Source organism: Tachypleus tridentatus, chromosome 6 (genome assembly GCF_004210375.1).
Source record: "Tachypleus tridentatus isolate NWPU-2018 chromosome 6, ASM421037v1, whole genome shotgun sequence".
Taxonomy (NCBI): domain Eukaryota; kingdom Metazoa; phylum Arthropoda; class Merostomata; order Xiphosura; family Limulidae; genus Tachypleus; species Tachypleus tridentatus.
The window spans coordinates 113,474,995-113,501,375 of NC_134830.1; the positions used below are offsets into that span (position 1 = coordinate 113,474,995).

At 33.1% G+C, this 26,381-nt stretch overlaps 1 protein-coding gene across 3 annotated transcripts in view; it reads left to right on the forward strand.

Annotated features, from left to right (window-relative positions):
- LOC143253343 (arrestin red cell-like) overlaps positions 1 to 26,381 on the forward strand; it is a 51,459-nt gene that overhangs the window by 14,473 nt on the left and 10,605 nt on the right. For all 3 annotated transcript variants that reach the window (XM_076507072.1, XM_076507074.1, XM_076507073.1), the window contains exons 2-10: positions 840 to 1,022; positions 5,985 to 6,015; positions 6,931 to 6,991; positions 17,582 to 17,829; positions 18,373 to 18,500; positions 20,885 to 21,020; positions 22,503 to 22,587; positions 22,806 to 22,878; positions 23,566 to 23,709. In XM_076507072.1, the coding sequence (XP_076363187.1) occupies positions 961 to 1,022; positions 5,985 to 6,015; positions 6,931 to 6,991; positions 17,582 to 17,829; positions 18,373 to 18,500; positions 20,885 to 21,020; positions 22,503 to 22,587; positions 22,806 to 22,878; positions 23,566 to 23,709 (968 nt within the window). In that variant the 5' untranslated portion in view covers positions 840 to 960. The remainder of the gene's footprint in view (positions 1 to 839; positions 1,023 to 5,984; positions 6,016 to 6,930; positions 6,992 to 17,581; positions 17,830 to 18,372; positions 18,501 to 20,884; positions 21,021 to 22,502; positions 22,588 to 22,805; positions 22,879 to 23,565; positions 23,710 to 26,381) is intronic.

The following is a 26,381-nucleotide window of genomic DNA, read 5'->3' on the forward strand; positions in this document are numbered from 1 at the left end:
TGCTTTCTTTTATTTGGGGCCATTGTGTGACACTTAAGTCGCAGTATCTCTCATTTTACTGTTGTGCCGATTCTGCAATGGCACCATTTTAGACAATATTACTATGGGTTCACCTTTGACATTGGACAGTATCATTGGTGATGCTATGCACCTTAGTTATATTTTTAAATGTTTAAGGGCCATTGGCCTTTTTAACTCTAGTTTTTAATTAAAAAATTGTTTTTTATGATTTATTTTTATGTATTTCAATAATTTTACTTTTATATTTTTACCAGTTGTTTGGTGCAGATAGCCTGATTGCTTTGTGCCATTAAACATCAAACAACCAATCTGCATCCCATCTTTACCCTAGATGGGATATAGATAGGCTTCTATGTCTGATCAGAGCCCTTTGTTTTTGTATAGTATGTACTGCTATAACTCTTTTCATAATGTGGATCTTGCTCTGTGGCAAATGGTGCCTAACCAGGTATTTTATAGCTCAATTCTGGTTTGTCAGCCATGTTAACTCATGCTCTCTTATATATATAGCTTTGTGTGCTCACAGTCAAGATGAGGTGTTCCACAGTTAGGATTATTATAGTAACATTCACTACACTTACAAGGTTTTGTGGCAGTTCCTTTCATCACAGCCCCTTGGCACCTCCATCACTAACATCATAATGGGCAAACAATAATCAAACTTTTCTATCTGGACAAATGCACTTTTGCTCATATGACTCCTCCTGTTTTGCAAAATTGAGCGTGATGTGACACAGTGGCTTTTATATAAGTTATATATGATAAGAATGTTATAGTTAAGTTACAAAAGAACAGTAACCTGTGCTTTCCTCTTACAGAAGTACTATCTTGAATATCTGATGTTATTGAAGAGAATTTTGGCTTGATGAAGAGCATTTTTCTGAAGTCTAACAATTATTCAACCAAACCTGTCTATTGGTAGCATCTGATATTCATCTTATGGGAGGGCTGGAAATGGAGAACAACAAAAGTGAAGAACAGAGTAAACGTCCAGGTACAAGGTGTGTATTACAAGGAGTTGTTAATTTCTTAGTTTTGACCAAAATTTGTAGCTAACTCAGGACTGGTAGGAATAAGAGGAAATTATTTGTTTAATTAAAGGGAATGTTGTGATAGCTAATGTATAATAACAATTCATTATCCTTTTGCCTAATGCACTGAATGCTAAAGTGAAAAACATAAAAAAAAATAATGTAAGTAATTACACTTTATCATGTGATTGTGTAATTGGTGATTTGGTATTAGTGTGTAGGATATTGATTATGATATTTTTTTTAATGCAACCTTATTTGTTTATTGTAAATAGTAGTGCAACAAAATTGTTCTGTCATTTTATTTTGATCTTGTATTTGTTATGAGTTGTATTATGAATTCATAAAATTTATAAGATACTGCAATTTTTTAGTTTTCTCTTATTAATCTCATAATTAAATATATACTCTTCAAAAAAAGAAATGCAGAAGGCAAAATATGAGACAAATTGTTAACAACTTTATTCCGGGTAGGACATGACATGTGTGAAACTTTGCACATTCACTGCTGAACATCCAAAGTCTGCAAAGGCGAAGTCCACGCTCACTAGGTGAAGTTTAACGTCACTCAACGTCAATAACGAGTATGCCCCCCGTGAGCATCAATAACTGCTTGGCATCTCCTGCCATTGGAAGCGACGAGATGACGAATCACATCCCGTGGAATGGCTGTCCACTCAGTCTGCAAAGCTGCTGCAAGCTGAAGTAGAGTCTGCGGTTGAGGTTGTCGCCATCATAGACGTCGGTCCAACTCGTCCCAAAGATGTTCGATGGGGTTTAAATCTGGTGATCTGGAGGGCCAAGGAAGAATGTTGATGTTGTGGTGTCTCAAGAAGACAGTGGTGAGTCGGGCTGTGTGAGGACGGGCGTTGTCATGTTGAAAACGCCGTTGGCGTTCACCATGATGGGTTGCACATGGGGCCTAAGAATCTCGTCGACGGTTGCGTATGGTCTGATCGGAAATCCTACGCAGCCCTGGTATGGTTGAGGCAGTAGACGTCGCAGTGGTGGTCCTATCCCGAAGATGACGTAACCGGATGTTGCGATCTTGTGTGGGCATGATCACACGAGGTCTGCAAGATCGTGGACGGTCACAAGTTGATCCATGTTGTTGGTGACGATTCCATAACCTTGTGATGGTGCTTGGGTGGACATTCACAGCTCTAGCAACATCTGATCGAGATTCGCCTGCTTCCAAGAGACAAATGGCGTTGTTGCGTTGTGCTTCAGTCAGTCTTGGCGTAACTGTATTGCGTGTCGGTGGCTTAACACTGAGCTATGGAATCCGAGAACCCGACACTTTTATAGGGATTTTGCACATGTTGCACTTGCAGAACATGCAGATCTCTCAAACATATTTATTGGACGCGCATGCATTTTGGCGAAAAATCCGATGTTTTCCTCCGTTTTCAAAGGGCACAACTTTTATTGTCATTTTGGTCTGACAATCAGTGCCTTAACACGTGTAACATCACATACTCTGAGCTTGTAACGTTATTACATATATTGCTCTTTAAAATAACAAAAATATTCCTTTTGGGTTTCTTGTTTTGAAGAGTATATATTTCCATATATAATTTACAGAGATATATTTGTAGAAAGAAAACAAGGGGTTCTTTATCAGTCCTATGAAAGATTTGCCTAGGCCATGTTAAAAAAAAAAAGGTTATGGGTTAGGCATTTTTTGTTCTTTCAACTGTGGGGTTGAATTATAAAAGTGGTAGGTACTTCTGTTGTTTGGGAAGGATAAACATTTATTAGGCAGTGATTACTGCTTCCTGGTTGTCAGTATTTCTTATTTATGGATGGCTTTTACCCAGACTTTAGAATTCTCTTATTTGGTTATTTGGAATGTCTTCTATAAAGTATATTTAAGATTGAATATACCAACACTATTAAATCTCTTTTTTTTTTTTTTTGGAATGAGTGTAAGCATATTTACAAAACTATCAAATTAGTCATCCCCTGAATAGTTTGCAGATAATATTACTAAAGGAAATAATGCATAGCAAAGAATACTTTTTTTCACATTTAAGAATATAAGTCTTTTTGTAAACAATTTTGATAGTGAAAGAAATGTTTTAGTCAGCTGTTCACATTCTAATGAGTTTATTGCAAAATGACAAGAAAGAAGAAAGTGTATGACTTTCATATGAATGTTCTGAAATGGAACTTGTTATGAATTACAAGCAAAACTAAGAATAACATGATCATAGAGCAGTATATTAAATCAATTTGTATATAAATGTCTTTTGTGTTGTAATAGTTCATAATTGATCAATAAAACTTTTTGGATCAATATTGCATTTATGGATGCATGGTAGACGTGTATGAGGATGTTCTGTTTCATGAGCGCATTTATATGTATTTCAGATGAAATTGCTTGTGTTTCTGATAAAGGCTAGGTTTGGTACACCTAAACCGTCTTGTATCATTACATTTTAAAATTGTTAGTGGTTGGGCTGCTAATCTTCATATACGTATACTTCAACAGTTGTAAATCTATAACATGGCATCATTTTACTTAATGATAAACTTGTACAAGTTAGTGTAGATGGACTACAACATTGTGTACTGCATATTAGTTAGACTAGTTGTTTTTCTTTTAACCATTGGAGTGTTATATTAAAATATGACTAGAAGCTTTTCATCTATATTAGCCATTTTTGTAACAAGAACAAAAGAAAGTGCTCCTACTAAAATCTTTGTATTGTCTTATCTGTAAGATAAATTTTAATGCTTGTTTAATATGAGATACAAATTAGGTTTGAAATAAATGTATATTAATTCATCCCTATGTGATTTTTATCACTTTTTAAAAAATTTATTTATCTGTAGCACCCTTCATCTGTGAATCTTGTTTCATTGGTTGAAAAAAAAGAATAACTCTAATGAAAACACATTGTGAATTTTGATGAAGTGAAATTTTTGAAGCCCAAAATCGATTTAAGTATTATGATATGAACATTTCGGAAAAGACCGCAGTTGTAGTTTTTCGCTTTGCTATATTTCACCAGCTCTGAATGATGAGCAGGGTTCATATAAAATAAGTAAATAAATAATAATGGAAAAATACAGTTTGATATTAACACTAACAAATTAATGTATCATTAAAAATTCATTTACCAAATTCTGATATGTGGTTACTTAAATAAAAAAATACTCTTCATCAACTTAATATAGTTCACACTGTAACAGGTTTTGTTGGGTAATTTGATAATATAACAGCATCACAACCACTACTATATCTGTCAGTCTAAGAGTCCATGGTTTTGGTTTTACAGGTCAAAATAATTCTCTTTTGTACAGTTCTTGTTCAGGTTAAGGATCATTGGTATTCTCCAAAGTTTGTCAAACAATGTAGAAAATGCCTATTTTAATATGGGCTGGTAATGGCTTTGTAGATTCCATATAAAGCTGTGTATCTGAGAGTGTGTGGTTTTTATCTAATTGCTAAAAAACAGTATTTTGCACTTTGTAGCTGTGAGCCCATTATAAGAGTGATGATTAGATTCCATTATTCAGTGAAGAGTAGCCCAAAAATGTGTGGTGGGTGCTTTTGACTAGTTACTTCCTTCTAGTCTTTTAATTTAACATTTAGGGATGGGTATTAGGTACCCCTTGTGTAGGTTTGTGTGGATTTCCAAAAATAAAATAAAAACATTTTTTTCATGTAAACATCTACTGATAAAAAGAAAAGGGATAAACATTTTGAAGTTTAAGGAATATTCATTGGTATCAACATGCCTAAAAGCAGATTGTAGTAATTGAGCCTTTAGTTTGAGTGAAATATCAGATCAGTGTTGTTGCATCCAAGATCAGAATAAAAGTGTACATCTGATGAAAATTCAATGTAATGTTGAAGGCATAGTGTGTCTTCCCTAAATGTGGTAAGTATTGGTATATAACATTTCATTTCTAGAACAGTCTACGAGCCCAAACACTTTCCATTTATCCCAGCTTTAATATTATGTAACACCTAATAAGACAGTGAACATATTATCTGATTACATTAGTGGATTCATATAATAGGTCTGTTTTTTAGACTAACAATTGAAAAAAACCTGAAGACAAGACGTACAGACAAATGCTAGTGGAATGTTGATCCCAAGGAATTTAAGTCAACTGCAAATTATTGTAAATCATGACCATTTAGTATTTCTTTATCAATATGAATCTAGTAACAAACTTCCCTTCAATGAAAACAAGAAGACGGGAAATATTCTGAATATTGGAAATAAAAGCACTTTTGAATGGTGATAGGATATTATATAGCAAACAGAGCTTTATTGAAAAAAATTAAGAAGCAATTAATACATATATTAGGACATGGCTTGAACTGATGGTCACCATTATTTCTTTTCACTTCTCTATTATTGATCTATTTCAGGATGCATTGTGTTCTCTCCATTGCATAGATACCTGAATATATTGTATATTTTCTGATTCGGTCTTCTAAAAATTATAAATATAGTGGATAATTCTTTAGATAGGATTGAAGCCAGTGATAGATATGGAGATCAGTTTCAGGCTTAATATTAACACTTGTTATAGATAGTTGGCACCCTGTGCTGTCAAAACAAGTATAAATAAAATTTATGGAATACATGTCATACTTACTCTACAACCTACAGTTCATTATAAATAGTCACCTTTAACTGGTTCATGTTTCTGACACTTAAATACATGCTTGCTTAGTCAGATAAACAATTACATAGAAGCCATGAAAATTGCAGCATGCTTGATAAGTTTACATTACACTTGTTTCAGTGTGTATGGTATATTTTAATTAGATCTTCCATTATACATAACTTTTACAGAAAAATGTGACAAGCTTTACAAAATTACTAAAGTTTGTACCTAAGTTGTGTTTGCTTCATTCTTTAGTTTCTAAACACAGGTAAAGAAAAATGTTTGTTTTTTTTCTTGCAGAGTTTTCAAGAAGAGTTCCCCAAATGGAAAGGTACATGTAATAAGTTTGTACAAAAAGTATTTGCATTTGAATTAATTTTTTAAATATATCATTAACACTGACTTTTAGGTTTAAGAAATTTATGGTTATAGCCTATTGTACTTTACCGATATCCATTTCATTATACTTTACTTTCTTCTATTCTCAGTTATTCTTGTAATATTTTGTATCATACCAATTATGCTTCTGTGAATAATGAAACATATCTTGAAGTATTATTTGCTCTATTTTGTATTTCAAATTATTTATTTAATTAAAGTTTTAGGAAGATTCTAACTTATGGATGGTGTAGCATTTGTGAGAAGGATTACAGCACTTAACTACAGCAATTCCAATAGTTTTTTGTTTGATAAAAATACACAGCAGTCATGAGACCAACAGCAAAAAACAAATTCCATTGGTAATTTTAGACACTGCATCTAAGATAATTCAGTAATACTTAACTTTGTTGGGGGTAGGGGCATTACACAGTTCTGACAATCATAGAGGTAGAAAATAAGCTCATATTGATTTGTGTAATATTTCTATCATTCCACAATGCTAAACTTTTAATTTTGTAATATAATATGGAACAAGTAAATTGGTGAGAAAATGTTTCCATTTTAATTTTTTTGTTGGTTTACAATACACATAATGTGAATGAATATCCATTTGAAAATACTGAATGAAGTACATAAATGTACCTTTTAAGAATATCCAATTAAATAGTCTTGCTTAACTCATTTCCACCTGAAACCTAAATGAGTTATGTAAAGCCAATTAATTTATTTCAAATTATCTTATTCTTTTTTTTACACTTTTAGTAAAATACAATCCACCCCATATTTCAAAATCAAAATGTTATAATGAGTACTTTTATCAAGATTTTTATTATTATTTTTATTAATCCACTTTTTTTTTTTTCAGATCACAGTGTACCTTGGAAAGAGAGATTTTGTGGATCATATGACTCATGTTGACCCAATAGGTAGGTTTTAATAAAATACATTAACAAATAGAATGAAGATGCTAGACTGAGGTTTTATTTTTAGGTTTCCTTCCTTTAGACATTTTAAGCAAACTAAATGTTTTTTTTATACTTGAAATATAGTAATTTCTGTAATTATATTCAATACTGTGTTATGAAAATGTAGTTTCTAGTACAATATTCTACCTCTGTTCACAAAACAGCTTTTGTTCATCAGTACTCTCAGTGCAAATTTTTAATTCTTGCCATTAGTCTACCACCTCCCACTTCTGCATATTCTTGTGTAAATTATTATACAGCAGCTGTACACTAATATGAGTGCCTTGCAACCCTTATAACCAGTGCTATCTACACATTTGCACTGGTTAATTACTTCTTGATTGGTAGTAATACTGTACATACCTGCTTGTTTTACTCGCAAATTTATCAGTTTTTTTCTTTATACTATAAACTTCATTTTGTTTAATATTTCTTTATTTTTTCACATTTTTGTCTTGTGAAGCATTGCTTTTTCTAACTTTTTCTTACTACTATTTTTTTTCTTTAAGTATGGACTTGTCAGTATATGCTAGCACTTTCACATAGTTACACCTACTGCAGCTGAATACCTAGACCTCTTCCACCTTTTGCAGAATTTAACCCTACTGATTGGGGTCTTTCTGTGGTCAAAGGTTATGCCATCGCTTCTGTAGATTTAACTTCAAAATTTTATTGAACTGCTATTTATGAATGTATGTTAATAAGTTTGGTACAAATAGTAGTTTGTAATCAAAATTTTAGAATTATACATTAGTTAATTTCTTAATTTAAAAGTAGATCAAGAAATTTCTTAAATATTAATTTTTGTAAGTGCAGCATTTATTCAGATTATGTTTTATGATGTCCAAATAAAAAGTCTGTAATTTTGTTAAAAATTAGAAACTCAATTTACCAATATTGACATGCAACAATATAAAATAAAAACCTAACTTTTCTATTTGCTGAGATACTACTACACATTGGATCATACATAATAGTCCTGCCCATTTCTATTCCATTTTTGGAAGTACTTGCTTATATACCCCTACACTGTCTATGACATGTGAATAACCAATTAAAAGCTTGAAATGTTCCTCATATGGGTTTCCGAACCTTTTTGAAGTACTTCCTTTTTTTTTTTTTCATAGTGGATGATATGGTAAGTTAAATTATTATTGACCTCAAAAAATCATATTTTTTAGACTTAGATACAGCCCTGTTACAAAGTCTGATAAATTATAGTGGAATTCTGTGATAGTGATATAGGAGTTTATGATTTTTGTGTCATTTCAAAATGCATATATAAAACCTAGATAAAATTATTTTGTTTTATATTCTCTATGTGCAAAATTTTATAAGGCTTAGCAAATTATGGCAAACAGTAAACAATACAAAGTTGGAACTCAAAGAGAATTGTTTTCTTCTTTATATACCATTCTTTGTTTCAAGAAAAATAACTGAAATATATATTGTATACATACATACATACATACTTATGTACATAATGTTTTTTATAACCAAAATGTTACTATATTTTACAGAATACTGGTCCACTGTAACACACCTGAGACAGGTCACTTTGTATAGGCCAGTTTTATATTATTGGTTCTTTGGTGAGTATGCTTGGACTACTCCTTCCTGATTTGAACTGTGCATGGCACCTTTTTGACATGCAGAAGTGTTTGGGAGTTTGTATAATTTATTATTCTTGTTAGCTTCCTATTTATTCCTACCTTCTCCTACTGTTTCTGTGTCATGCCCCTACCCAATAAACTGTTTATTGGCTTTGGCTTCTTGTTCTTAATCAATTCACATTTGAGTTATTACTTGAAGGTGTTTCACAGAAAAACAGCAGTGGGGACCAAGCTCTTCCATTTTTGTTTTATATAGACACTAATTACAATGGATCCCTGGGTTCACAATGTTCTTTCATAGAGTTTAGCTCTTCACTTCCATTTTCCTTCCCTGATGTTTCCTCATCCCATTGACTTCCACTCACCGAAAAAGAAGGTGGTTTGAAATCTACTTCAGAAAAAGACCATATAATATGATAAATCTTCTCAGCCAGGGTTTTATTCCTATCCTCCTTAGAGGTATAATGAACAGAGAATTATAGATTTATCATCCAGGAAATATTTCCTGGCCATTCCCAATTTCATGATGTAGTGTTCCTTAACTCTTTGGTGGGTTATCACTCTAGGTTTGTGGATGACAAAGATTGATGTTGTTGGATACCTATCTATGCATTTCTATCTCCCAGGCATCCCAGTATTTCCTCTTTTTGGTTTATCAGGAGCATGTTTATCAGTTGTGGACTCTGCCATTTGTTTTGGCTTTGGTTCCCTTTGCCAAATAGTCAGGTTTTATATTGGAGTTACTTAGTTTTTTTGAGAGAGACCACCAGAATGGGTTGACTCATTGAGGTAAAAAAGTCATTTTCATACATCCACACAATGCCTGATTCATCAAGGTGTGGTTTTTGTTTACCTCTTCAGCTGGCCAGCTTTTTTCCCTGTGTTATGGGATATGAAACATGTCATTCTCAGTCTATTGGCTTCTCCTTCACTTACTGCACAAGAGACTGTATCTCTGTTGGAGATGTGAGCTTCTCTCAAAGTCTTCATTCCTCTTGATTGTGCCAATTTGGATCACTTTTAATGGATGTTTCTCAACTAGTGAAGCCTCCTTTAGGATTTCTTATTTGTTCCTGTTACCCTGTTTCTCCACCTCACTCCAGGCCTACTTTGCTTGATGGTTGGTTGAATTGGCCAGATACTGTCATTGGAGTTGCTATTCTTCATCTGGATTGCCATCTCTTTACAATTGTTTCCCTTCCAGGTTGGAGTGCATATCTCAATGCTCAAGAGGTTGTGGGTGTTTGGCTGATTTGTCCCTACATGTCAACATCTTAGTTACTGCTTCATTTCTTATCAGATTCAAGAACATTCAGTGATAGTTCACTCCAACAATTCCACAGTAGTTTCTTATATTACCATGCAAGAGGATACCCAGTCAGTAAATCTTTGTTTCTGAACATTGAATCTTATCCACATGGCCTACAATCATCATGTGAAATTGTTTGCATGTCATATTTGAGGTGCCCTGAATTTGGTTGCAGATCAGTTTTCTTGGCCTAACAAGACTCTCTTGACAAATTGGTTGTTAGTTCAGTGGATGTTTCAGGAGTTGTGAGCTTGCTGGGGCTTTAGGTCGTTGATGCTTTTGCCACTCATCTCAATGCACAACTTTCTCATTTTTGGTCTCATATTCCCCATTTTTTAGCAGCAGCTGTAGATGCTCTCATTCAAAACTGGTAGGGATTTTATTGTATGTATAACCTTCTGTTTGTCTTCTTTTCATGTATCGTGTGCTCTTAGTGGCTGAGTTTCATCCTGCTCTGACATGGTTTCCACTCCTGTGCAGACTTTTGGTGTACCCCCCAATTTTGCAGAACTACAAGTGATTATGTCTAACAGTCTTTTTGCTTCATAAATATGTTAATTCCAGACCGTACACTCATGGACATATATGAGTAAAGCAGACAAGCATTGCTACCCATCTCTAATGCTCCATGACATTTAGATTCTTCCTATCATGAATCTAATGTATTACGCAAACTAACTTGGCAGGGGTTTAGTTTAGAGAGAGAGAAATCGTAAGAATTCTCTCTCCAACTGGGGTGTTCAGGAACGTTGTGGTTCCTCTTCGTTCCCTTTCGTGAAAGGTTATTAGGTTTAGTTTTATTTATTTATTTATTAAATAATTTGTGACTCTTTTTTTTGGGTGAAGGAGGTCATTTTTAATGTTATCCTAGACCGAGGCAAAGGCAGCACCAGAGAGAACGGCCAGGTCCCATCCCGAAAGGCAGAAGTCAAAGTAAATATGAACATGAACTCAAACGACCCGACTCAGGGTCTGGCAATAAAGTTGCCTGGGCTGGGATCTAAAAATCTAATGCCTAAGTTTTTGCTGTGGGGGGAAACGGGAGTGCCCTGAGAAAACCCACTTTCACAGGATAGGCGCCGAAAGTTTTGCCTGTCCTGTGCCCGATATCTGAAAAAGAGAATACGTATTATTATCATGAGTTTATTTCTTTAGATACTTTGTTGTGTAATTTGTGATTCTTGAAATATGTTGCAAGTTGAAATGTATTTTGTTGGTGCACTAGTTAATTTGTATAGTGATGCCGTTAGTTTGTTTCTGTTTTCTGCTTTTATATAATATTTGTGTGATATTTCCGTTAGTCTGTTTCTTAGTGTTGGTAAGTTACTGATTTGATGTATATAATTTACTGGCGTGAATGACGGAAGACTAAATGCAGATCTTAGTATTCTGTTCTGTTGAACTTGGATTTTCTGGAGTGTGTTGTTTGACATATTGTATGTTACTTGACATCCATACTCTATTAATGGACAGATGTAAGCCTTGTATATTTGGATAATGGTGTTTGGTGAACATTTCGATTGTCTACTGGTTAGAGTCATTAGGTGTGAAATCCGTTATCTAATTGATGAGTGTATGTTGTTAACATGTTTTTTCCATGTTAGTTTTGTGACGAAAGTGATGTCAAGGAATGTGATGTTTTTGCTCATGTTAATGGTCGTATTTCCGAGTGATAATTTTATTTTTTCTAGATTTCTTTCTTTGTTTTTTTAATTTCCTGTGGAAGGTGGTTGCTTGTGTTTTGGTTGGATTTAACACTACTCTCCACTTGTTACTCCATGTTGAGACATTGTTCAGTGATTCTTGTACGCGAGACATGGCCATCACTGGGTTTCTGGAGGTGCTCCAGATAGCGATGTCGTCTGCGTATTGTGAATTATGCGTGTATGTTAGATTTGGGAAAGGTATGTCACTGACGAAAATAATATATAAAAGTGGAGAGAGGACTGATCCTTGGGGTACTCCTGTGGTTATATTAAATGATTTAGATATAGTTTTATTGACATTTACTTGTGCTGTTCTATCTGTTAAGAAATTTGAAATCCATTTAACTATAGTGGGATTTATTTTCAGGTGTTTTAGTTTGTATTTGATGGCATTGTGCCATATGCTGTCGAATGCTTTTTTTACATCTAGGAATACCCCAATGGTTACTTGGTTTTTGTTGAAAGCTTTATAGATTGATTCGGTTAGTTGCGTGAGGTGATCTGTTGTTTGCCTATTTTTCATGGAGGCATTTTGGGATTCTGGAAGGATGTTATTTGATTCACAAAAATGGAGAAGACGGTTGGAGATAACTCTCTCCATCAGTTTGCCAAGGCAGCTTAACAGACTGATGGGACAAAAATTATCTGGATTAGTTCTGTTGGTTTTGTTTCTTTGGGATCGTGGTTATAATGGCTTTTTTTTAAGTGTCAGGGTAATATCCAGTTGCCAGTGAAATGTTCATGATGTTTGTGAGGTGTTGTAATAGGAGAGTAGAGCTTTTTTTCAGAATAATGTTTGGAATTTGGTCATGTCTGGGGGAAGTATTCTTCAAGTTTTTGATATTGATTTTTAGTTCAGTTATGGTTACTTTTCTATTGATTGAATTTGAGTATGCTTCTAGTGTCTTGCCAGGGAACCATGGTGAGAATGAAGCTTGGTTTGTATTTATGAAGTTGTTGATATGATGTTGGTGTTGTGTGTCGAAGTCTACTGAACTTAGGTCGCTAAAGGAGGATTCGTAGTAGTCAGCTTTCTCTACGTCAGTCCTTGCGATTTTATTGTTGTGTGTGATATGTTGTAGCATGTGATTTGTGTTTTTGTCTGAAGCAATACTCTTGAATATTTTCCGAAATTCTTTTGGATTGTTCTTGATTTTTTCTAAGTTTTTACAGAAGTTTTGCCAATTAGTTTCTTTTGCTGTTTTGATTTCTTGTTTAATTTTTGCATTTGTTCTATTGATTTGTGTTTTGATAGATGGATCACGTGTAATATAGTGTGTTCGTCTTAATTGTCTGCATTTGATTATTAGTGAGTGAATTTCTGGTGTTAGAGTCCATTGAGTATGTGATTGCTTTCTTCTTGTTTTAGAATTGTGTTTTTTATGGCTTTCTGAATGGCTTCTGTAACTTGATTTACATAATTTTCTAGTTCTGTCTTGTTGTTAGCATGTTCAATTGGGTGGGGTAGGTATGAGTCCAGTGTAGCATTGAAAGTGAGCCAGTCAGTTTTGGTATAGGTGTATACAGAGGGAGTCACATACGCCACGGCAGGGTGGCGTGGGTGAATCATACATGAAATGGGGAAGTGGTCACTAGTGATTTCATCATGTACTTTAAAGTTAGAGATTCTGTTTACTGTGTCCTTGGGTGCTATGATGAAATCAAGTACATCGTACGAGCCGTTGGCGGCTGAAAAGTGTGTAGGTGTATGGTCGTTAATTAGGTGCATTTTGTTACTAGAAAGAAAATTTTTTTATGCACAACCCTCTGCACGTGTTTCTGTTTCCACTTAGTTCTGTATGCAGAGAATTAAAATCCCCAATAATAATTGGTTTGGGTTTGAGATTTACACATTTTTGAAGGAAGTTAATGTCAATATCTTTAGATGGTGAACAATATATGGCTAGAATCGGAATTGTTAGCCGGTTGTTAAGTGTATATTACAAAAATGGTTTAATTTATGTTAGATCTAAAGGAATCTTCTATTGATATTAAATGCAAAATTTCCGTACTAAAGTAGGCTATTATACCTCTGTTGTTTTCTGAGTAAGGTATGCTGTGCGTGATGAATCCGGGGATTGTGGTATTTTGTTTCTCTGTTCAGATTGTTTCTGATACGATGATAATGTTGGCATTTATATGTTTGTTTATATTGTATATTTCTATTCTTTTATCTTTGAGGTTTCCTTGGCAGTTGATGTGTAAAATTTTAATGTGTTGTATCATTGTGTTGTTTTACTTCCCTTGCATGAATTTTAAGTGAAAGATGGTGTGGTTTGATATGGGGAAGGTGAAAGTAATAACTTGCAAGGCTACAAAGAGCCTTGAGTGATTCGTGCCTTGATTCAAATATAGGGAATTAACTCAATCTATTAGCATTGCTAATAAATTTGTGGTGAATTCTATGGGGTTGAATGTATGTGTTGTTTTCGAGCGTGTGACGTCTGTGTATGTACGTGTTGGTTGTGGCCGAGAGTTTGTGATCTGTGTGTCTGTTGGGGTTTGTAGTAATGGTTGTTTAGTGATATGAGTGTTGAGGGTTTGTTTGTTACTGTTCGTGGTTTTGAAAATAATTTTGTTTTGTATCTGAGTGTATTTAGGGCAGCCTTTGTAACTGGCTGCGTGAGGGCCCTGACAGTTTGCGCATCTGTCTTTGGCCATGCAATTGTTTTTCGTGTGTCCGAACCTTTGACATTTGTAACATTGTATAATAGGCTTTTGGTGTGTTTTCTCTGGTTCGGTCGTGTGTCTTTTGAAGAATAAGAGGCAACTGCTTTTTAATAGTTTGTCCTGATCATCTTTATTGTTCACGGTTACCTTAACCAGTGGCGTTTTTTGTTTCGTTCTGAAAGAGATGATTTGGTCTGATTTTACAATGTCGTAGCCTTGTGTTTTTAACTCCTCCGTGATCTTGTTATATTCAATGTTGAAATCGACACCTCTGATAATAACAGTTAACTTTGGCATGTTGTTTTTTGGTGTATTGATGGTGGCTTGGACCATCTTAACATCTGTGCATCTTAACATAATTCTTCCGTTGGGAAGAGGTTTAATGTCCTTAAACAGGATGCCCCGGGTAATAAGCCCTCAGTTGTTTTACTACCTGAGGGATGTGTGTTGTGTTGTTTATTCCTTCAATGAACAGAGTTGGGATTCTGTATTGAGGAGAATCATGTGATTGTATAACAGTGGTGGTGTTCTTAGTGTTATTAGAGTTAGTGGCTTTATCCATGTTACTGTTAGCGGTATTATTAGTATCCTGGTTAGTTGCGTTATTTTTGCTAGAACTAGTGGCATTGTTATTATTGGAACTAGTGGCTTTGATATTACTTACATTAGTTACGTTATTGACACTGGAATTTTTAGTATTGTTAGTACCAGGGTTAGTAGTGTTATTAGAGTTAATGTTAGTAGTATTGTTCAAAACTATATTTACCTTATCCTTTTTCTTCTTCAGCCTCCTTTTGTTCGTGGTAGTTTTTGCTTCTTGTCTTGTTATATCTTCTGATCCTGAGTATTCGCTCTCCGAACTCTCTGTCGAACTGCCCGGGGATTCTGAGGCTGGTCCTTCGATCACCTCATTCAGCATTTCTATTATCTACTCGTTCGTTAGCGTGTTTCCATTAGATCATGTTACGATCTTTCTCCTCTTCATCCTATTCGTTTTACTAGTCCTGACAAGGAGTAAGGGTAAACCTTTTAAAGTAAAACTTGAAAATAAAGCACTTAAGCAAAATATTCCTTGTCTCTATAGTACATCTCTCGCAGCTCTCGACTTGCACGTCCGCTCCGCTTGACAATGACCTTGTAAACTTCCTAATGTATTATTTTAGATGATGCCATATATACTTGCTGAAGATTTCTTTTTCTTGCTGTGGCATTCCTCCTTGCTACCATCCTCTAGATGTACTTTCTCAGTGGGTCTGGTATTCATTAGAGATGGCCTGGTCACAATTCAAATCATGTTTAATGGCATGATGCCTTTGTTACTGCAGATCTGATGTACAATTCCAGATTCAACCAGTGTTGGATAAGGTTGGACTATCATTACTGCCCATTGCACCCTAGCTTCTCAATAACAAAGTGTCCTGTTAATAGGTAATGTGTTTTATGAGATTCATGCATGTTTTTCCATTCATGATACAGTCATAAAAGGGTGAAGAGTACATCTGGATGAGATATGGTGCAGTCTCTTGCTGAGGTGAAATTTTTTTTTGGGTTTCACAACTTATGGTCTTTAAGGTGAATCATTTTTAGTGTTGGTCTTATGACCAATCTTGAAGTCATTAAAGCATGTAAATGTGGAGAGGGCATTGGTTACAATAAGGGTTATGTCATGCTTACACAGGTGGAGAGCAACTGCATAATTATTTACATGTAAAATGCAGTAGAAGATGGAAGGCTGGTGGTGGGCATTGAATATTTATGACAATAGAGGGCAGTACTAATTTAGGTAAGTATTTATCAAAAAGTACATTTTCAGTTTGGAGAAGTGTTAATGTTCATATTGGCCATTATACACATTGACCTGTTAACCCTCATGTTACTGAAACATTTAAAATATTTGTTCATTATTAGTGGGGTTCATATATTGCATCGTTATGGTTTTAGCAGTTGCAAGTGCAAAGATCTGTATAAAATCACTTATATTCTATGTAAAACACTAAAGAAACATTAATAGTAATTAATAAGATTAATTACAACATTGTTGGCATTTATTGTTTTTGTAACTCCTATGTTGTTAGGAGCACTATCCAACAAAGTCATCGGCTCAAAAGCAATTTATTTTGTAAACACCTAAGAAAAATGTGTTTTTAAAAGCAAGCATCACATCACATGAACTCTGTAATTCTATGTTAACTTATGGTATAGCATATTATCCACTTGACATGAAATAGCAGTACAGTAGGTGTTGTGATGGAAGGTAATTGTGTGGTATATACCACACTTGCCAGTGTTATGATGGAATATTATAATTAATGTGCATGGTACTACAGTTGTTGTGACAGAATGTAATAGCTTGATATACATTGTACCTGTAAGTGTTATAATGGAAGGTAATAACTAATACTAACCATTATGTTGAAATTAATACCACGAGTTACATGATCACCTCTGGGTGATTAACTGAAATTTAAGGTTGGGACAGCTGACAGGAGAATGTTCCTTTTAGATTTATAGTAAAATTTTTGCATCATAACTATTTAATTTTAGCAAACATTGTCATTGTGTGTGCAATTGTTCTGAAACACAGATATATATTATAGTAAAGTTTAGGGTGAAATATAAAAGCTAGGTATACACTATATTGGTAAGTCTTATGTTGGGAATATAATATCAATATATATATTGTATATGTAAGTGCTATGATGGAATATAATAGCTTTGTGTATATTGTGCTTTAGATACTGCTAGAGAGGTTTCTTAAAGAAAGTACATGGAATTCTATTGTTAGATTTCAATAATTCAAAATGCACACATTATAAATTACACCACCCAGTAAAATCATCTGTGAAGTTGTATGATTAAAGACTGAAATCCCTTTTTCAATTTCTTGAGTGATTTTTTTCCCATCCCAAGTAACCATAAATTGTGAATAAAATATTTAGTTAATATTTCTCTCTTGTTTAAAGTTTTCATGCTTTTTTGTTGTAGGAAAGCTAAGTTTTAGAATCCAATGTGATGTTAAGTCACTGTGTACATCAGGACTTCTGAAGTGAAGTCATTTTGCTTGGTCTTTAACAAAAAATCCTTTGGATAGATTTAAAGTCTTGTAATACTAAAATATGGGGTTTGATTCCTAGTGGTGGATTTGTCACAGGTAGCCTGCTGTATAGCTCTTAACTAAAAGAAACAAAATTCTAATTAAAAATTGATTTTTAGATAAATTAATTGCTAAATTACTAAACTTCTGTCTGAACAGATGGTGTTATTTTAGTCGATCCAGAATATATGAAGGGGCGTAAAGTATTTGGACATGTTCTAGCAGCCTTTCGCTATGGTAGGGAGGATCTAGATGTTTTAGGTTTGACCTTCCGGAAAGACTTGTATTTAGCATCAGCACAGATCTATCCATCAGAAATGGCTACTGAAACCAAGCAACCTTTGACACGGCTTCAGGAGAGACTCCTAAGGAAACTAGGGCCAAATTCTTATCCATTTTATTTTGAGGTCAGAGTTATTTTTGTGAAATTCTTCAAACAGATTACCTTATTTGCTAAAAGAAGTTGTAAGCTGTTTAGTTACAAAGACTGAAGACTTCCCATGAAATGGATAACTTTAGTTTAAGCACACCTTTCATTCAAATATCAAAATGTAATTGTCATTAACTTTTAATGATAGAAGACTATTATGTATGTTCATAGATGCACATGGGTAGATTTCTCAATTGAATTAGAATTGTTCTTGAAGAACATGCCTTCCTCTGAAATTTTAATAAAAAGTGATTATAAATGAATTTCAATACATTTTTTGAACAAAGATGGATAAAATAAAAAGTAATCTCTCTAAACTATGTGGAGGGGTAAAGCTATGCCATGTTTCCAACTGAATATCACAAGCAGAGAAAAGGAAAAAGATCACAATGTTTCCTATATATTTAAAATATAAAGGATTTTAATACTAGTTTGGTGCAATTTCAGATTGGGTGTATTTTACTTGAAAGATTTGAACTTGTAATGATGAGGTTTTGTATTATTCTCCTATTCTCCTAAGCTTCCACCTCACTGTCCTGCATCGGTCACACTTCAGCCAGCACCAGGAGACACTGGGAAACCATGTGGAGTGGACTATGAATTGAAGGCTTATGTTGCTGACACTGAAGAAGAAAAACCTCATAAGAGGCAAGGCCTTTAAGTGAATTTATAATCTTACTATAAAAAGAATGTGTTCGTTGTTTCTTGTGATTAAAATGTTTTTACCTTTTGATAGAAAATTCAGATCTTAATGTCTTCTGTTATTTTTTGTTTAGTTCTCCATTATCCTTCTTTTACCTTACCTTTCTGGTAATAGGGAGTGTGCCAGTATATTCATGGAATGTATAATATTCCTCTAGTTAATAAGAACTCTCTCCCATACCAACTGTTGAGTTGGATCTGTACCTAAGTAACACATAAAAAGGATTGTACATTGTGATGTTAGAGATGTCTGTTTTTGTAGAGCAAACACAGGAGTAGTAAAAAAACAGTAAAACAAATCTTGTCTACTGTATGAATAACATTGCTGAACTTGCATTGTCCCTAAAGACTCTGCTACATACTTTAACTGGATTGTGTAAATGTTACTCTGTACTCCTGCCGATTTGGGTGATGAAGGTCTTGAGGTGAACACAAAGTTTCAACTCCCTCTAGACACCAAACAGACCATACTTCTGTGGTGGTATGACCCTTCTTTTTTTTTTTTTTCTCCCAAACTATCTTTAGGAAAAAAAAATGCCTATTATTTATTTGTCTTAATTTTAAATGTTATTGTTAAAAGCTGATATTTTCATGCGAAAGATTCTAAACCCCCTGTTAGTAAAGATTCATTTGCATTCTTGGAATAAACTTTTGTTCTAATTTCAGGAGAGAGGGGTCATATTTTACCAGATGAACATAACTGTTTATGTGTTTGTATATTTATTTTAAAACACTGTTACACTCACAAATGCAATACTTCACTAGTGTCATCTATCCAGCTATACTGTATAACTGTTTCTTTAGAACATAAATTTCTCAAAAGTATAGGAATTTTTTAAAAAGAGTATATATAAATCTCTTCTGGACCAGAAGGTATCACTGATTTAATTTTATCATTTTCCTTCAAACAGTAGAAATTTGTAACCAAATTGAGTGAAATTTAGCACAAACTTACTAATAAGTTTCTCCTTTTGGCTTTAACAAATTCATGAAATTGATGGATTTTTTTTAGTATTTATCTACATATTCAAATTTCAAAAATGTTGTTGTGAGAAACTTTTGAAAGAAACATTGAAAATACTTCCTTTTGTTGTAGAATTTCAATTTTCTTTTGTCATTCATCCAACCAGTTCCAACTCGATTGATTTTTATTAATATATTTATTTTAAAACTTTATTTTAAGGATTGTAATACTCAACTTCTAGGTACAAATTGTAAAGAATGTTAAATAAACTGACAAAGATTTATTGGTGACTTAAGAGTTGATTTTTCAGAATGGTGTCAGATCAGGGTAGGAAACAGTATTTGTTCTTACAATATTTCTGATCAAAATAGTTATATCTACTAGGCTATCCTTTCAATAGATAATAAGATGTTTGTGTTGTTTGAGTATGGTAAAATTAAAAAAAATTAATGAATAAGGATTTGAGTTGCTACCATATTCTAAATCTAATGAGGCTTACCTGATGTTTTATTCATGAAAAAAAAACATTTAAATAAACTATAAAAAAAACATAGTTCATTTGTTCCCACTTCCTAAGTCTTCTAAACTTCTTACTAAATTTCATTGTTTCTCTCTGATCACTTGTTTTATGGAAACATTAATTTATATTGCTATCCACTTCACATTTATTTATTGTAATTTTCTATGTCAAGTGGTATTTAAACTTTGCCTGTAGCTATATTTCAAAGCTATTATAGTAATTTCATTATTAGTTGTTCCCACCCCTTTTTATGATTTCACAACATGTGATATGAATGAAATCTGTAATAAGTGCACTGACAGAGAAGGAAAACTGACAAGAGAAACAAGATTTGGTTAACCTGTGTTCTTAAGAGATGATAATATTTCTTAGCAAATAAAAAACTTCTCTTTTGAGATGAGGAGAAAAAAGTTTTAAAATAACCCCAGTGTTATGTAGATATGTAAGCAGTGAATATTTTCTACATTTTTCTTTGTGAATAATACTTAAGTGTTACATATTGTAAAAATTTGTTATAATATAGTTAAAATTATTATTTTCACAAAAATTGTGACATAAGATATGCATGTATGCATTTGACACTCGTTGTGGTTAGTTGTGGGAGTGGAAAACATTAAGAAATGCATCGTTTATGTAGTAATTTCACAAAAAGTAACTTTTGAAAAATATTGTAGGATTTCCTGTTTAGTTACAGGTTAATATTAGAAGCTTAGTTTTAAAGAAATGACACAAAATTTCTGTAAAGAGTTTACATTTCTTTTAACAGGTTTAATAACTATAACTACATGTATATTTTTTATGTGACTTCTAATTTCATTTGTATTATTACCTTGACTATTTATACAGAAACTCTGTAAGGTTGGCTATTCGTAAGATTATGTATGCACCTAGTAAGCAAGGGGAACAGCCCAGTGTGGAAATTAGCAAGGAGTTTATGATGTCCCCAAACAAACTCCATCTTGAAGCTTCTTTAGATAAAGAGGTAATAGGATTGGTTTTAGGCATGAGCTAAATTGTGTGTGTTATTAGCTTTTAATAGAAAAATGCAAATATTTTTGTAGTGGTATTATTACTTGTCTTCTAGGAGGCATAACTTTGTGGCTAGTTTGTGTTGTGACATTTACTAGCTATTTATCCTTCAATTATACATCTTTAAAAGATAAATAATTTTGAATTGTTTAATTATTTTTGGACATCAATCTGTAGTATGTGTCTGTTTAGCATCTGTTTCACATTTCTCTGATAATGTTCCTATCAACATTTCTTTTCTTATGTTTATCATATAGACATTTAGATATGTTAGTCAAAGTGTAAAAGAACTGTGATTGTTTTGTAATTTGAAAAATTAAGCTTAACACTCCTACGAAAAGTGGGGCCTAATACGCCCCAGAGCAACTTGAAAGGTTATTAATATTAGGCTAATAATTTTGTATTTAAATGAAATTGCCATTTAAATCCATTAATGAATGGATTAACGAGATTCCCACTGTCCCTATCTACTATCTAGCAAAACCACAGCCAGGGGAACGGGCTTGGAGAAATCAGGACTAGAAACGTCTTTTCGTAGGAGTGTTAATTTGTCAAAATTAGCATTGGTTTCTTCTTTTAATAAACTTACTGAAATAAAAAGGCTGCAGAATTTTACTTCACTCTTGATTTTGAACTAAGTGTGACAATAACTATAAAGAAATAATGTGTAAAAAAAATACTTCCACAAATTTAATCATATTCAACTTGATAAACTAGACTTAAATAAAACATTTAGTTTAAATCTAAGTAATTTGGAGATAATCATTGAAATGAAGTTATTTAAAAAGCATACATATAAAAACTATAAAGTTGAAATAAAATTGCCCTATGTTTTAATTGTTTTATTTAATGTATTTTCAAAATTAACATTAACATCTTTTTGTTATTATAGTTTACAATGGCTGATATGTTTTGTAATTCTTTGAGTTATTTTGGTATAAAATAACTGAAGTCTGGCAAAGGAAGGGTGAAACTAACAACTCTTAAATTTTAATGTCAATCTGACATTGATGTGATGCTTAAATATTCTTTAAGAATTGGATTTGATTTTTTGTTAATTATGTACTTTTTGATGCTCTGTTTTCCTTATCATTATGACTCAATTTTTTATAATACTTAATAGTTGTATATTTTAATGTATTATTAATCAACTTGATTAATAATGCATAATGTTGATTAGGAAAATGTGTTAGAATGATTTTTGTCAATTTTTGTACTAATTATGAATTTATTATATTTAATTTATGTAAATTGTTTTGAATGTGATTCTTAAAGATATTTTTTATATTGAGTTTTATGGTTGAAACCTTATTAGAATGGACTCTATTCCGCTTTTGCTGTTCATGTATACCTAATAATTAAGTGTGTGGTAATTGTGTTTGCTTAGAATTACTTCTTTTTTTATAAAGTTTTTGTCACTTTCTTCTGAAATTAGTTATACTACCATGGAGAAGAGATAGCAGTTAATGTACATATTGCAAACAACTCCAACAGAACTGTCAAAAAAATCAAAGTTTCTGGTTAGTAAGCTCATTAAAAAAAACCTTACTTTTTAATAATATTTGTTCAGTTTGAACTTTCATTTTTTTTAGAGAAACTTGAGGCATATTTCATCATTAGTTAATTAGACTGTGTGTGTCTGTATGTATATTGAAAAGCAGAAAAATTCAAAAACATTACATTCCCATTAGTTGATGGATGATAATCTCTATCTTTTTTTCTGTCTGATGCATTACAGTTCGACAATTTGCTGACATATGTTTGTTTTCCACTGCTCGGTACAAATGTTCAGTAGCTGAAGTAGAGAGCGAGTAAGTGCTTTTATAAATAAATAATACAAGAATGATTATGTGTTCTTGTGAATCTCAAAACAGAATAATTATTATTACGTAGCATGAATCAAATAATTAAATTTCTCCCTTTTAAAACTGACTCAACTAATTTTTCATTAGTTAAAATTGTTTTGTGATTTCTACTTATTAAAATTTGTTGTGACTAACTTAATGTCTCTTGAGACATTTGTCTTTTTAAGCTAGATATTCAGTTCTTTTTTTTTGCATTCATCAAACGTTTTAACCTATCTTTAACTGTAGAATTTAACCAAAGAACTTCAAATCTGCTACCAAAGAATGAAAAAAAAAAGACATATAATATAAGGTGGTTTTAAAATAAAAAAAAAAGTAAATTTGCTATACTAAGATATGGTAATATGTTCTAATTTGAAAACGAGGTTATAGTTAAAATAAATTTGATTATTGTTTGAATTTTGCAAATTTATTGTTATTATTTGTGCATTCTTACCTGACATAAACTGTGTGGACTATAAGAAACGTTCAGTAATTTTGTCTTGTTTATCAGAGGTGATTGTCTTAAAGGATCTAGGTTTATATTATCAAGATGTTGTACTAGAATTCTGTTCCTGTTGTTTTTACTTTTATATTGTGGTTAAATGATAAATATATTTAGGAACTTTCAATAATTTTTGTCCTGTTTAACAGGGATGGTTGCCCTATAGGACCTGGATTTACATTATCGAAGGTGTTTTATTTGAAACCATTGCTTGCAAACAACAAAGACAAAAGAGGCTTAGCTCTTGATGGTCAACTGAAACATGAGGACACAAACCTTGCTTCTTCCACAATGTAAATTGCTTAACTTTGATACATTTTATATTTTTAAGTTTTTATTTCATTTTGAATTGATATTTGTAATTGTCTCTCTCATATCAGAATGTTTCATTGTTTTGATTGGCTTACAGAATGTAATTTGGGGTAAATATTCATTCAAAATCCTGATATATTTAGCATTTTGTTGATTATGTAAGTACAGTAGGTTGGGCAATTTCTTTTACAGATTGTCTGTTTGCCATAACTGGTTGGAATAGTTCATAGTTTGAGAATATAAAGGTGTTTACATCATGTATGTTAAATGATCACATACAGATAGTTTTATATAATTTCACCACATTTAAATGGACATTTTTTACATGCATGTCAAGAGTTTTTAGTGAGGTACATTTAATATTTAATTAAACTACTTTCTTTTCAAGATATACCAACAAGTGTAGCATAAAAGCACAGCTAATAATCCATATTTCAATAGTATATAGTTTTAAGCTCTTGCTTTTACAACACAATAAGAAAAAAAAAATCTAGAATTTTTCTGGGTGTCAGATTGTGACATTTACTTTCTTGAAACTTAATTTTTTTAAATTAATTTCCTCCTCTCCAAGAAGTATACAGCTTAGTGTATGTTACTTACATCATCATCAGGCAGAGTATAATTGCTGATACAGTACTTCCCTTCACTTACAAAATTAATTATTCCTGTTTGGTGATGCCCTCTATATGCAAACTTTTTTTATTATGCATGCCACAAGCCTTTCACACCCTCATACTGTAATCAAATGATTCCATGTCTCTTATGTAAGTCATTATGTGTTACTTCACCACGAATAGGAACATACTACACTCATATGATGCAAGTGGATACCTCTACAGATCTATCATTTCTCATTTGGCAGTACTTGCATTCCAATATTTTTTTTTGTCTTTATCAGTGCCATAGATAGACTTAATTATTGCAGTGATTTCAATTTATTATATCCAAGAAATTTGACAGCCATCTAATGCACTTATCCTAAGTCTGGTTGCATTTATATTTATGTCAACTGCTGTAACATGAATTCCAAAGATAGTGTCACCACTTTGGATGTCTGACATTTGACAAGCATTTTAATACAGGCTTCAGGTGCTGGTGGTCTGTTGGGAAATTTGTTGACTTTTGTTTGAGGGGAAAATGAATGTTGCATGGGTCATACTTTATATTCAAATGTTGCCCCACTTTCTCCTGAAGATGTGGAACCCTGAACAGGCTGACAAGGACTTTAAATGCTTGTTTATACCTTCCAAATTTGCCATGCCTTACTATGCTTTTCCTGAGGAATCAGCCAGTCATGACCTTCTACAGTTTTTTTCAGACTATTTCTCAGGTATACAAGTTTAGTCTCGTTTTCTCGTATCTTTTGACCAGCGTCCTTCTTTATGCATGACTATACTTCCAAATCTTATTTGTTTTTTCCACAACCTTCAAAATTCAGGCTCATGCCAACTCATCTGCCTTTCAGTTGAGTGATGGTGTACCTCATTCCTCGTTGGCTTCCATTCAGTATGCCTTCACATATCAAAGGGCTGACTGCCCAATTCTTGACTAGCAACTGTTGGGTTTGGTTTTACTTTGTTAGTCTCACTCATACCCAATATTCTTACATCCATCTTATTTTCATTTTCTTTTCTTTTGTGTTACCTTTCCACTATCAATCTCTTATCTGAAACTTCACAGAAAATTCTTCAGGATTTGTGGGAGCATTTTTTCCCTGCTGGTTCATTTGTTGTCTTCAGCTATTGCTTTGCAAATGTGGTTTGTTTGTTTTTGGGACGTTTTAGGTCTATGGTATCTCAAACCCATGTACTTGCTTCTTATCTGTGAGATTTATGTATGACTCCATTTTTAAGGTGTTTTTTCATTGAGATGATTCTGAAATCTAAGGTGGCATCCAATCAATATCAATCTACCCTTTCACATCTGGTTACCCATTCATCTCAGTCAAAGCCAAGTATGGCACAGATTTCTGTTTTCTGTCCTTCCCAACCATTACCTGTACTCATTTCTTGATGTGCCACAGGTGGTCGTTTTTCTCAATAACACAGTTTTTTGCCAACAGTTCTGGTGACTACCTGCTGTGTTTGGGTCTGATGGGAACTTGACTTTAGGCCTTTGTTTATCAGTGGTATCCTTTCACCACCAATGTCTGGATTTTCAGATTTTGTGAGAGGAAATTGAAATTCCATTTCTTGCCTCTTGTCCCTCATCTAAGGTACTGGTTTCTTTCTCTTTTTCTCAGGTTCCCATAACTTACCAGCATCTGTCAGAGGTGTTATGGGACCTTCTCACCTAACAGGCTATCAAACCTGTTCCACTCCTCTCTTCAGGGTTTTACTCTCATATGTTTGCTTGTCATTCCACAGAAGACCACTGACTGGAGGCTCATTATCATTCTGTCCCACTTATTTGTTCACCTCCCTCATTTCACTATGGTACCTTACCTCACTCTTTGGTGGGAATTTTCACTAGGTCTATGGCCTATTTCATTTCACCATCTTGGTATGTTCTTGTTCTTATCTTTGGATTGCCCATCAAGGAATGGTTTTCCCAATTTTTTGCTCTACCTTTCAGGCTAGCTTTTTTCATTTTTTGTTAGGTTTATAGAGTACTTGCTCTATGTTTTCATCCCCCCAGGACTGTATTTTGATTC